At 40.9% G+C, this 13,118-nt stretch overlaps 1 protein-coding gene across 1 annotated transcript in view; it reads right to left on the reverse strand.

Moving 5' to 3' along the window:
- Window positions 1-1,287: 1,287 nt before the first annotated feature.
- LOC133563523 (circadian-associated transcriptional repressor-like) overlaps window positions 1,288-13,118 on the reverse strand; it is an 11,875-nt gene continuing 44 nt past the window's right edge. The window contains exons 1-6 of the mRNA XM_061917684.1: window positions 12,960-13,118; window positions 10,849-11,206; window positions 9,855-9,930; window positions 8,693-8,771; window positions 5,421-5,547; window positions 1,288-2,749 (exon numbers count right to left, since the gene is read on the reverse strand). The exon at window positions 12,960-13,118 is cut by the window's right edge and continues 44 nt beyond it. Of these exons, the coding sequence (XP_061773668.1) occupies window positions 2,363-2,749; window positions 5,421-5,547; window positions 8,693-8,771; window positions 9,855-9,930; window positions 10,849-11,166 (987 nt within the window). The 5' untranslated portion in view covers window positions 11,167-11,206; window positions 12,960-13,118 and the 3' untranslated portion in view covers window positions 1,288-2,362. The remainder of the gene's footprint in view (window positions 2,750-5,420; window positions 5,548-8,692; window positions 8,772-9,854; window positions 9,931-10,848; window positions 11,207-12,959) is intronic.

Consider the following 13,118-nt stretch of genomic DNA (forward strand, 5'->3'; position numbering starts at 1 on the left):
GCTGCCAATACAAACAACATGGCGGTTAACACAGCAGGTTATCCATACATCTCTGTGCGATGTCTGTCTTAGCATCGCCGGTCAAATGTGGAGACACTCTGGTACATTCAATGGGGGTCTGGCGGAAGATTTCTTGCCAGTGGTGCAACTTGAATCCCTCCGTTAGTGTTGTTACACCCTCCGACAACACACCGACGAGGCATGATGTCTCCAAGGTTCCAAAAAATAGTCGAAAAAACTGAAAATAACAGAGCTGAGACCCGGTGTTTGTAATGTGAAAATGAAAATGGCGGGTGTGTTACCTCGGTGACGTCACGTTCTGACGTCATCGCTAAAAGACCGATAAACAGAAAGACGTTTAATTCGCCAAAATTCACCCATTTAGAGTTCGGAAATCAGTTAAAAAAATACATGGTCTTTTTTCTGCAACATCAAGGTATATATTGACGCTTGCATAGGTTTGGTGATAATGTTCCCTTTAAATAGATAGGATTTCAGCAGGATCTAGCGCAGTCTGCTGAAATGCTAGCAGAGTAGATTTAAAAAAAAAAAAGCTTTTATAATTGTAAAGGACAATGTTTTATCAACTGATTGCAATAATGTAAATTTGTTTCAACTATTAAATGAACATACAAATATGACTTATTTTATCTCTGTGAAAACATTGGACGCAGTGTGTTGTCAAGCTTTTGAGATGCCATGCAAGTGTAAGCCACTGTGACACTATTGTTCTTTTTTTTTTATTTTTTATAAATGTCTAATGATAATTTCAATGAGGGATTTTTAATCACTGCTATGCTGAAATTATTACTAAGATTGATACTGTTGTTGATAATATTAATTTTTGTTTCACTACTTTTGGTTTGTTCTGTGTGGTGTTTTTGCTCTGTTTATTGCAGTTCTGAGTGTTGCTGGGTCAGGTTTGGTTTTGGAATTGGATTGCATTGTTATGGTATTGCTGTGTATTGTTTTGTTGGATTGATAAAAAAAAATAAAAAATTAGAAATAGATTTTTAAAAAAATGAGAATCGATTCTGAATCGCACAACGTATTCGATTCGATTTGTGTTCGAATCTATTTTTTTCCCACACCCCTAATATATATATTACTCATTGTTAAAAGCGGCCCATAACTGTGATATGGCCCTCACTGAAAATGAGTTTGACACCCCTGTTGTGGATCTTATAAAAAGTCTTCCCAGAAGTGTAATTTACTATTACTATATCATTTTTGTCACAGCCTTTTCTTATGAACACTATAATAAAAAAATACAATCAACAGCCAATGTTCAGCAAACAAATATGCACACATTTATTTTAAAAGTATAAAATTTCACACTATAAAGGCCACTTTTCAGAATAAATTGACAACCTCTGTCAGGTTTACACAGAGGAAAACAAAACTTGCCCCTCTCTGCTGGTCTAACATACTGTCTGAGTTTTGTGGCAAAACATAACAGTTGTTCTACTCCACCATGGAAGCGGGTTGGCAAGAACTGAATAATTTATGTGAATGGCAGGAGAGCGACAATTCCTGATCAGTACTATCCCGCCTTGGACTTTTCTCTCGCTTTATTCAACTGGCATGCAGGCACTGTTTGATGTTTACAGGCACTGTTTTGCCTTCGGCTGGGAGACTCTGTGGACATTCTTTGCAATGGCACCATGAGTGCATCCCTGTGATGGGACTGTCCCCAACAGGGTGGCTCGTGCTGCAGAGCGTTCTGTTCTGTCGGTGTGGCTCACTGCAGATCCGCCGAGGTGTCCGGAGAGGTTGAGCGATGCGTTCACATTCTTACCCTCACCCCCTGAGGTAGAACAGTTGTACCAAAAGACTTATTCTCAAAGTATGAAAATGAGTAACAGTCACAAAAATAAAGTTGACAGTGGAGCCGTGAAAAGGACTAAAACATAAAGTCACATTTCAGCACAACAAATAAGTAGGCCGCTGTTGACCAAGTGTCTGGAGATCGGACACACTTCCTTCCAGCACAAACTACTTCCACCTCGTTGGCAAGATGGCGCTTTTGCAAACGCTCAAACAGAACCGTCGGATCTACAGAGGGAACGCTGCCTTGGTTAGGATGAAATTGCTCACCTTCCCACCTTCATGAATGCTACCCAAGAGTGCAAACGACAAAAAAAAGTCAACAAAAGGAGAAAATATAGCAGACACTTGTCATGTCAGTGAGGGAACACATTTTCCACATGGTTTGTCTTCCACGCTAAACAGTAAACCTGTCAAGTCCCTTTTTTAAAGGCTCAGGCCTCCCCTGAAGGCTGGAATGGGCAAAGCGAGCTAACTGGCCCCCCTGGTAGAGTAGTCAAGGCTCAGCTGCATGTGAAGCAGCCCCCCATGTGGACTAGGACCAGCTGCTGTCCATCAAACCCGACGTCCCCTTGCGGGTGATGATGCTATCTGTCGACTTCAGGAGGCGCTCTAGACAAGGCGCGTTGATTTTTTCCGGCGGAGGCCCTCTCGGCACAGAGTTTGTGTTAGCGGGGACGTCTGTGCTGGAAGATACGGCGCTGTCCTGCGTTATGTCTCTAGGGTGCGCTACATGCCGAGGGCCCGCCTGAGCCTGCTCCGCGGTGGGGGAGCAGATGGGGAACGTGTGGAGCCATTTAAGGTTGCTGGCGGAATAAGCTCCAGGAGGTGTGAGGTCGGTGACTCGCAGCTGTTTGGCACCCAGCGGAGTATCGCTGATGGTAACTGGGCTCGCTGCTGCGCTCGGTGTCACTTGTGAAAGCTGTTGAAGACATTTTGATTAATTTCACGATCAGTGATATGTTTCTAGCAGACACTATATAAAAATGAAAAAGGAACAAACCTTCTCATTCAATGGGTTTTCTTTATTTTCATGAATTTACGTTGTAGATTGTCACTGAAGGCATCAAAACTTTTAATGAACACATGCAGAGGTGAAATACCTGGAGACATTTTTTATATTGTAGTCCCTTCAAAATAGCCACCCTTTGCTCTGATTACTTTTTAGCACACTCTTGGCTTTTTGTCGATGAGCTTCAAGAGGTAGACACCTGAAATGGTTTTCCCTGCACTGGTATGCTTGAAGCTCGTCGAGAGAATGCCAAGAGTGTGCAAAGCAGTAATCAGAGCAAAGGGTGGCTACTTTGAAGAAACTAGAATATAAAACATGTTTTTAGTAATTTCACCGTTTTTTGTTACGTACATAACTCCACATGTGTTCATTCATAGTTTTGATGCCTTCAGTGACAATTTACAATGTAAATAGTCATGAAAAGAAAAAAAAAACACATTGAATAAGGTGTGTCCAAACTTTTGGCCTGTACTGCACATACAGTAGATATATATAATTCCATGTTTCTTGGCCATAGCAGCACACAGCATAAGATACATAGTCATAACTTTTTCAATGTAATACTGCAATGTTATGAATTTTCAACGCAGTGAGTCCCTGTCTTTGTCTAGATTTTTCACATTTTTAAGACAAATTGTGTCCAGCCTTGAGGCAAAACATTGTTTTGAGCCATAGCTTGGGAAGATAGGTGCAAGTGCAGTAAGTTATCGATGCTATACTTCTGGGGTCGGGAACCTTTTTGGCTGAGAAAGCCATGAAAGCCACATATTTTAAAATGGAATTACGTGAGAGCCATATTATATTTTTAAACACTGAATACAACTAAATGCGTGCATTAATGGAGAAGAAGAGAAAATGAATGGATTGATTTTTAAGTAAGACCAACATTTTTAGAGTATAAGTCTCTTATTTTTTTTGATAACATTGTTATTCTGAAGCTAACCAGCCATCCATCCATTTTCTACCGCTTGTCCCCTACCCGTAGGGAACCCGCACAGTCACGGTGGAACATGTCAACTCCACACAGAACGATATCGAGCCGGGGATTGAACTCAGGACCTTCGTATTGTGAGGCACACACACTAACCCCTGTACCACCGTGCTGCCCATAGTAGTGTGTGTGTGTGAAATGTTTTTATTGAAATATTGATGGAGTGCAGGTCTTGTGTATTCTGTTCTTGACATGCTCTGCAATAGTCATTAATAAAAGTCCTTTCAAGACCAATGTTTACGAAATTCGTCGACTAAAACTAAATTAATTTAGATGACTAACAAATGACTAAAAACACATTTTGGTCAAAAGACTAACTGAAACTAATCTAAAAACATGTCAAACATGAACATTGTTTTACACTCAATGTTTTTCCCTTTAAAGACACTGAACTGTAAGTTTTTTTTATAATATTTTCTTGAAACAGTGGATGTCCCTGCACAACTACTTAAAAATGTATGTTTATAGTAATGAATATGATTATAACATTTTAACATAATGTTTGTGTTCAATTACAATAATAAATAAAATACTTCTTACCATTAATGCGAATTCTTGAACAAGTGCGGTAGGAAACGGATGGATGAATGTTTTATATTTTGAACGTTATTTTTAACACTGTGATTACCGGCGGAATTATTCATTACTTATCGTGTTAAGCAATGTCAGCTAAGATTTATCTGAGAGCCAAATGTAGTCATCAAAAGAGCCACATCTGGCTCGAGAGCCATAGGTTCCCTACCCTTGTTATACTTGAAAGTGTAGAACTGTCCTGGATCAACTGATACATTTCTTTCATTGGATCTAATTGTCCAGATGGACCAAATTAAGAGTTAAATGGACAACTCATGAAAGTGCATGTATTTGTTGTATTACAAATGTGTAATGACTACATGATGGCTACAAAGCAAGAGGCTGTACAAACAAAAACCCTTATTACAAATTATAACAATTTATCCCTGAATTAAACATTCGTTAGATTCACATTAAGTTCTATTTCAGTCTACTTGTGAATAAACTTTGATTGATTATTACACTAAAGTCATTTCTGTGTCATCTAACTGCTGATATAAATATTCAACTCAATGTTGGCTTTTGTGAGCTTTGCAGATTTTTGCCCAGGTAAAGTCAGGGTTCATGGTGTGGATCATGAGTTGATGGCAGGTGAACCCAAACAAGTTATTAATAAGTATGAATAATAATAATATTAATAATTTCACACAATTGGATTTTTTTAAAAACATGCCTTTTATCAGCTTAGCAGTTACTTAACACTGATGAAACACTGTGTAAAACCACAAGGGTGTGTTACACCTTGCCAATTGAACGGCAAATAATGTGCTTTAATGTTCTGACTTTTCAAATCCCCGAGAGACACTCCTTCAAAATTACCTTTTCTCCTCTGTGATTGTTCACATGGAACATGAGACTGTTGTAACATTGTACCTTAGTAAAAATGGCTCCCTTACCAGTCCCAGACCAATGATTGGGTAATAATAGAATTTTAATCTCCGTTTCCCTGTGTTGTCAACATATGTTCCTGCGAACAGCCAGCCTTCTTTAGCTAAAGTGTTTTTTAAGCAACTTTACCTTCAGTTTTTTTGTAGGAACGACTTCCTCTGTGGGGATGACGGGCAGTTGGCGTTGGGTTTTTACGTTAGGGAACCAACTCTTCAGCATTTCCTCCATTTTAAGAATGATACTTATGTATTTCTCCCTGTGAAAAGACAAAGAAACATAGAGATATTAATTCATGAGCATGCATCTGCGCTATCAACCTAAAATGTTGGCAGCCTCGACCTTGAAATCTTATCTCTCTTTTAAGCTCATGCAGGAAATATGCACTCTCAGAGAGCCAAGCGAACAATTACGCTCTCTCACAAAAAAAAAAAAGGCTGCGCTCCATGTGTGGGGAGGAAAATTCTCCTCAGTACATTTCTCACATGTTTGGCGCAACACGTGGCCTCGTGTATAGCCGTTCCACTGGCCTCTAAATTTAAAACACCAAAGCCACGACGCCTTCCAGCAGCGTCGCTGTGAAAATAAACTCGCCGTCGTGACGCAGTCTTCATTGGGGGCGGGCAGAGTGTAGCCGCCCTTTAATTTCCAGCCCATCAGAACCAGATGGTGGGCAGGGATTATCTGGTGTCATATGATCAGGACCTTCTTGCCTTACTCCATTCAGTGCATGTTAAATTCATGTGAAAGATTATCGGTAACTGGTGGCTGCTAAAAAAAGTGACTTTGATCCTATTGTGTGGCTGTTGGAGTTGCCAGCTGGCAGCACTGAGACACAGAGGGGGGAGGCGGCGGGAGGTTGGGGATTTAGATCCACCTTCCAGCCTCGACCCAGACTGTCTGCAGGGAGGCTGCCACACCCACTCTTTGTCTCCCTGATGACGGCAGCAGCTGGCGATTGAAGGCACCAATTAGTATGTACCCGTTTTAGCTGATGTCAGTGTACATGCACTACGCCAGCACTGGCAGCACGTGGCGTGTTGTTTCATTCTTCGACCTTCAACGTATTTTGATGCTGCGTTTTTAGTAGACTTTATTTTAATATCATAGTCTACAGCCCTTTTGGACAGGGAATGTTATTCAGTTGATATTTATTGTTTGAGCAATGAACAGTAGTTATTTGTTCTTTGCAGACACTTAATTAGCGAGAGCTGTGTGAAACATTCTGTCTTCAGCATCATTCAGCTTGACATTGTATTCATTAAACAATATGATTAAGGTGCTCAGAAATGCACCTTTCACACGACTCCACAAGATAGAAGATTTTATTTCTCATTGAGTGTATTACTATGTTGTCCAGTGAGACGCATCCGTATATCATTTTGTTAATTTATGTGTTCTTTGTTCGAGCAATTACATTTTTCTTTGTGTGCCTTTTCTGTCACTCATATTTCCGCCTCAAATACATTATTTCTGTATTATTGTGATTTGTAGTGCAGATTTGCACATCACATCATCATACTTACTGGCAGGTGATTTTAATAGTGTCTTTGTAAAGGCACATTTTTTCTTACAACTCTTGTATTGGATCCAAATAGATCAGACCTGGGCAAAAATTAAGGCCCGGGGGCTTTTCAGTCTGGCCCGCCGGACATTCCCAAATAATTTTTTTAGATCTTCAAAATGGAAACTGTAGCTGCCATTATGTGCAGTGATGTTTTCAAAGTTTTGAACTATACAAAGTATTCCAATGGTTAGAATCTGCGTTTTTGCGTTATATACTAATTACTCCGGGGATCAAAGTCACAGCAGCTGAGACGAGGCACCAAGCAGTGTGGGTGGGGAGCGTTTCCACAGAGTGTTTCCAGAGCTACCCGAAAATGCGGGTTTTAACGACAAAGGAGGAAGTAGAAACCACAAAGTTCTAAAGCTTAGTGATATATCAGATTTTAGGTGGGGTTTTTTTGCCTTTGTCGTTCATATTTTGCTGTTTGTTGAATTTTTGTTGCGTTTTGCTTGATTGTAAAACATGTCGATCGAGAGGGGGTGTGACATTCATATGATCTCGATATTCAGTGTTTTATCGTTCATAGTTAATATTGTAAATCCATCCATCCATTTCCTACCACTTATTCTCTTTGGGGTTGCGGGGGGCGCTGGTGCCTATCTCAGCTACAATTGGGCGGAAGGCGGGGTACACCCCCCAACAAAGATAGACAGACAACATTCACTTCACACTCACATTCACACACTAGGGCCAATTTAGTGTTGCCAATCAACCTATCCCCAGGTGCATGTCTTTGGAGGTGGGAGGAAGCTGGAGTACCCGGAGGGAACCCACGCATTCACGGGGAGGACATGCAAACTCCACACAGAAAGATCCTGAGCCCGGGATTGAACCCAGGACTACTCAGGACCTTCGTATTGTGAGGCAGGCGCACTAACCCTTCTTCCTTGCCCTATTGTAAATCCCACAATCTTTATTTTCATGTACATTCTGGGTGTCTCATTCAGTAAAAAATTTAAAATTCAATTCCGTTTTTTTAAGGCAGTCTGTCATAACATTTATAGCATTCTATCAGACATTATTGTGAGGTTTTGTATTAATGTTCCTAAAAATAGACTCTTGTTTTTCTCTAAATTTGGCCCCCGAGTCAAAATAATTCCCCAGGTCTGTAATAGATCAAGCAGATTTACTTCATCTCAAAGTACCAACTCTGTTGCTTCAAAACTAAAAAATGATTTGCACATCAATGGTACACATGTTAAAAAGCATCTAAATGCACGGAGACATTCTCCTTTTTCAAAAACAGGTGATCTCACATGCCATTATAACATCTAATCAAGCAGAGAGAAGAGTGCCGCTCCCGCATGGAGCCTTATTCATTTTTAACGAGATGCACGACTGCGGCGAGACCCGGCAATCTCTGCAGTAAATTTATCCTGAAAGTGTGTGTGTATTGGTGTGTGTGTATTGGTGGGGGAGTTGCAACATGCTGTGAGCCATGTGTTGCGGTTTTTGGACAATAGTGCGGGATTGCCAGCTTGTTGTCGTCATTGTGTCGCGAGCTTACTTGAGTTCTGAAAACGGCAACTTATTTATTGTTTATCTTACCAATCTTGGGTGGTAAAAATTTGATTAGAATGGCTTGGGAGAGTCCAAGTAGGTCCATGAGGGGATGCTTGAGTGATTTTGTTGTGAAAGAGCTTTAGAGTCCTGATCTCAACCCTAAATATTTTTAGGCAGGGCCTTTCTTAGGTCCAACATCAGTGACCTCTGACCTTTGATCCTATCTGCCTGTTGGAGTTGGAAAATATTCCATGTTTTTAAGTGGTGTATATAAAGCATATGTACAACATTGTTACCTATGTTCCAATATGTAGGAAAAGTTGAGGACACCTACCCTAAGCAGGGATTCTGAAGAACACCCAGGATCCTTTGGATTCTATCCATAGCAACACTTTCTTGGAAACTGCTAAGTCCTGGTGAAAGAAAAAAGTTGTAACATATGAGGACATGTATCAGGACAGCGGATTGGTTATGTCAAATATTTGTGTATATACCAATGCTTCTCAAATGTTTTCTGTTACGCCCCCCAGGAAGAAGAAAATACTTCACGCCACCCCTACTCTCCACCGTGACTATAAATATTGTAGTTTGTCTATTTAGTTGTTATATCTATGTCTATGCATGACATTGTAAGCCCATAGTTGTTAAAGTGAAGCCAAGTACTACATAGTCTTCATCATATACTAGTATGGTAAAAAAAATAGGGGGGCCCGCCCCACTATTTGAGAAGGACTGGTATATACTAATATACATATATGGGGTTGGAGCTGCTAATGTTATATGGCAGTAGTTCTCAAACTTTACCAACAAGCACCACCTCAGAAAAAAACTTTGCTGTCCTACTACCACTATCATGACCAACATTGAAATACAGTAGCATAAAAGGCCTAAATATTAATTAAAACAAGGCAGAATATTTATTTAACAAGTATATTTAAAATGCTTGGCCACTGTAACATTACACACAGTTTGATCAGTAACACTGTGTTTGAATATTTGATTAAGTGATTATTTGGGGTACCACGAGATAAAGCCCGCATAATGGTACACGTACCACGGTTTGAGAATTACTGTGATAGAGAATACACTTCCTTTCCGTCTGTGGCCAAGTAGTGCACACAAGGTTTGCGATCATAAAGTGAACAGTGAGCATGGCGTTATCGTTCCCTGCAGCAGCCCTTTCAGTACCTATCAGACCAATCACTAAGAGCAGTTCTCGCCCTGCACAGACTTGGTACACTATGTTCTCACTACACTCTGCCAAGCAAATCGTTTATAGCAGTGAGCTGAAGTGTGACTTTGCCTATTCTCAAGTTCCTGAAAAAGATGTTTTTTTTCTGCTCTTGGTGGGGCCATTAAATCGTTGGTATGTACTGTAGATGTCCATTAAAACACTCCACAGTCCACGTAGGCTTTCCATAATTACCACACCATTGTTCTGCACTAAGATGTCTCACACAGGTAAAAGACACACAAAGTACATAAAGAGGACTTACGTTCTCGGTATCTCCCTGAACGAAGACCATTCAAGATTGAAGACAGTGGATGGATGTAGCATTGCAGCTCCATGCACTAAAAATGATAAGACATTGATTTATAGTTAATGTCTTGTCACAGTGGGTTACATCGGAAAAAGGACCCCACTATTTCTTTATTGCACCTTTTATCAACATTAGGATTATGAGTTGGCATAATAACTCATTATTTGATGGTTAAGAATGTGGTCCGTTGTGCAGAATTGATTGATTGATCATGTCTTAAAGACACTGAGTCAAATGTAATGCACTACTTCACTGTTGATTCAACTAACTTGCTGTTTACAGAATAACAACACGATGACTAATGGCACCTCCAGGCAGCAACATTCTGCTCAATACACTGGTATCGGACTAGGAGTTCAGAACACTCAGGCAGCGAGTCTCCAATCCCATTGAAATATTATAAAAAAATAAATTGCTAATGTTGAAGGGTTACGGTAACCTAAACACACATTAGCCTATTGATTAAAACATAGGGAGTCATGAACTTTGCGGGACAACAGGAATGGAGATTTGTTAAGAACACACAATTGTCAGTGTCCTCTATAGTTTTTACTGTTTGATGTTATTTGTGTCATGATTGTATGAACTTACAATATTATCATCATCACAACTAGAATGTATTGTTCTAAACATGATTGTATGTATTCTACTGGTGTGACAAATGTGTGGAATTAACTAATAAATCCTAAATGGATTTATTTTAATAGCTGTTTAGTGTAAACTGTTGCGAGACATGACTCAGGTCTCTTTTGTCTCCACCCTTCCTGGATAGGATTTATAGCAGAAAAGCTGGCTAATTGTACTGACAGCAGAAGGTGGATCTTCGCAGCGCATCATGTAATTCATTTGGTTCTTGTAAACATGTCAGGGAAGTAGACGGTGGTCAGAGGGCCAAGCACAGTTTTGCTGACCTCCTCTGGGAATTCGACATGAGTCATGAGAGGCTCACCTTTCGGGTAAAAAGTCTTCCCTTCTCTGACTGACTGGAAATGATCCGTCCTTCCTCTTCCTCCGCAAAGCTGCGTCGTCTCTTCATCTTCTCGCTTTGTTGCGTTTTACACAGTTCAATAGCATCCCTGCCCCATGTCTCGATGCAGCTGGAAGGAGGACCCCTCGTGGACGCCTCCCTGATCTCACGGCTCCAACAGCTGTCCGTTGAAGAAGCATCTGTCTGGCTGCGCTTCCCCTCAAACTCCTGTTCACTGTTGGTGTCCTCAGTGTCACTTGCCAGCCAGTCAATGGAGTTGTCCGAATCTGTAGCAGACATCCTTGGCTGCGGACTTTAACTACTACTGACCATCACCAACCTGAAACAGAGAATGGAGCTGTATAAATGGGTGGTAACAATTGTTACGACCGCAATTACCTGTTAGGTTTCTGGATGCTAAGACGAAACTCACGAGCCCAATGAACACTCAAAAACCTGTTATCCCACAATGACTCTTTTCTATACTAGACTATTTTTGTCATACCGATTGGCGATCCCCCACATCGTAGCATCATATGGTCACCAACTGGAGTATTATGATCCATTGCTGCTTGCTTATGGCACACTCATTCATAAACATTGCTTGCTTTTTCAAAGGGAGGGCAGGGGTCTGCCTCCATGGCGACCAGTGGCTCAGACTGCTGAACTACACACCCGCACCACCACCACCACTCGCCCCATCAACACAAGTGACGCTCAGATGTGGTGATGGGGGGAAAAAGTGAGATTTGACAAAAACAGACAGTGTGTAAGAGTATCACCTTATTGTGTAGCTGTCATCTCCCAACATGTTTCCTCAGTGATTAGCATTTTCACTACAGAAGATTATTTTGAGATGATGAAGGGGGGTGGCTCGAATGGTTTCGCGCATGCCATTTCTCTGGCTTCCTGTGAAATTTGCTGGGAAAGAGAGTTAATTGCTCTCTGGTTCTTTGTCCCCTCAGATCTTATCGCGCAAGTGGCGCGAAACAGATTTCTACAAGCCCAACAGAACTAAAGTGAAATACCCGAAAAGTAGGCAAACAGACGAAAGCAGGTTCTACAATGTGACCTTAGAAAATGTTTGGGCAATGGCCAGGTTGCCGCGCAACACGGTGAACAGCTGCAATAGACAAGCGAGGTTGAAATCGACAAAATACAGTATTCCAGTTTGGACGGAATATAGAAATAGAAGACATGAACATCCACTTAAGACCAAATACACACGTGTGTCCTTTAAGGCTTGTGTTGATTAATCACATTTAATCCAATAATACTTCATGTAACCTGCAATGTCTGTGTGTGTGTGTGTATATATATATTTATATATATATATACATATAGGAAAAATCAACATGAAGGAAGATCATGTTCTGAAAATGCCCTTTGAGACTTGAAAATGATCATTTCATTCTTCCATCCATCCATTTTCTACCGCTTATTCCCTTTTGGGGTTGCGGGGGGCGCTGGCGCCTATCTCAGCTACAATCGGGCGGAAGGCGGGGTACACCCTGGACAAGTCGCTACCTCATCGCAGGGCCAACACAGATAGGCATTCACGGGGAGAACATGCAAACTCCACACAGAAAGATCCCGAGCCTGGATTTGAACCCAGGACTGCAGGTTCTTCGTATTGTGAGGTCTTGCTGGGTTTATTTGATGAAACAAAACACATTTAGCCATACAAATATGTACCAAACTCCTACATGTACATGTGTATATGTGAGGCTCTTTAACTGAACTTACTTGTTTTTTATAAAACCTATCATAATAATGAAAAGGAGCAATTTCATATTAAAATCTTGTAAAAAAAAAAAAAAAAAAAAAGAAAAAGCCAATGGTTTTGGGGCACATGCTGAGACACAATGGACTTCCTCATCACTGTAGGACATCACGCTGATTATATAAAAGCAGGCACACAAAAACATTAAATAAAATTATTATAATATCACCTTATTACAAAAAGTGGCGTTACAACACCCATTTGTCAAACAATGAAGCGAATTCCTCAGGATGATTAGGAGTAATTTCATGAATATAATCTTCCTAGACTGAGACAATGTGGCGGTTAAATGTGTAAAATGGAGACCAACCTTCCCAGGCTGAAGCAGAACGGTCCTCTTTCCTTTGTTCAGCGGGGCAATAAAGCGCGTATTCGCGGCCGGAGCTGTGGCGATGTGCGCTACGTGATCACAGCGATTGCGGAGGTCTTCCGAGCCCAGCGAGCGGCCCGTGTTGCTTCTCCCCAGACA

Source organism: Nerophis ophidion, linkage group LG12 (genome assembly GCF_033978795.1).
Source record: "Nerophis ophidion isolate RoL-2023_Sa linkage group LG12, RoL_Noph_v1.0, whole genome shotgun sequence".
NCBI classification, from domain to species: Eukaryota; Metazoa; Chordata; class Actinopteri; order Syngnathiformes; family Syngnathidae; genus Nerophis; species Nerophis ophidion.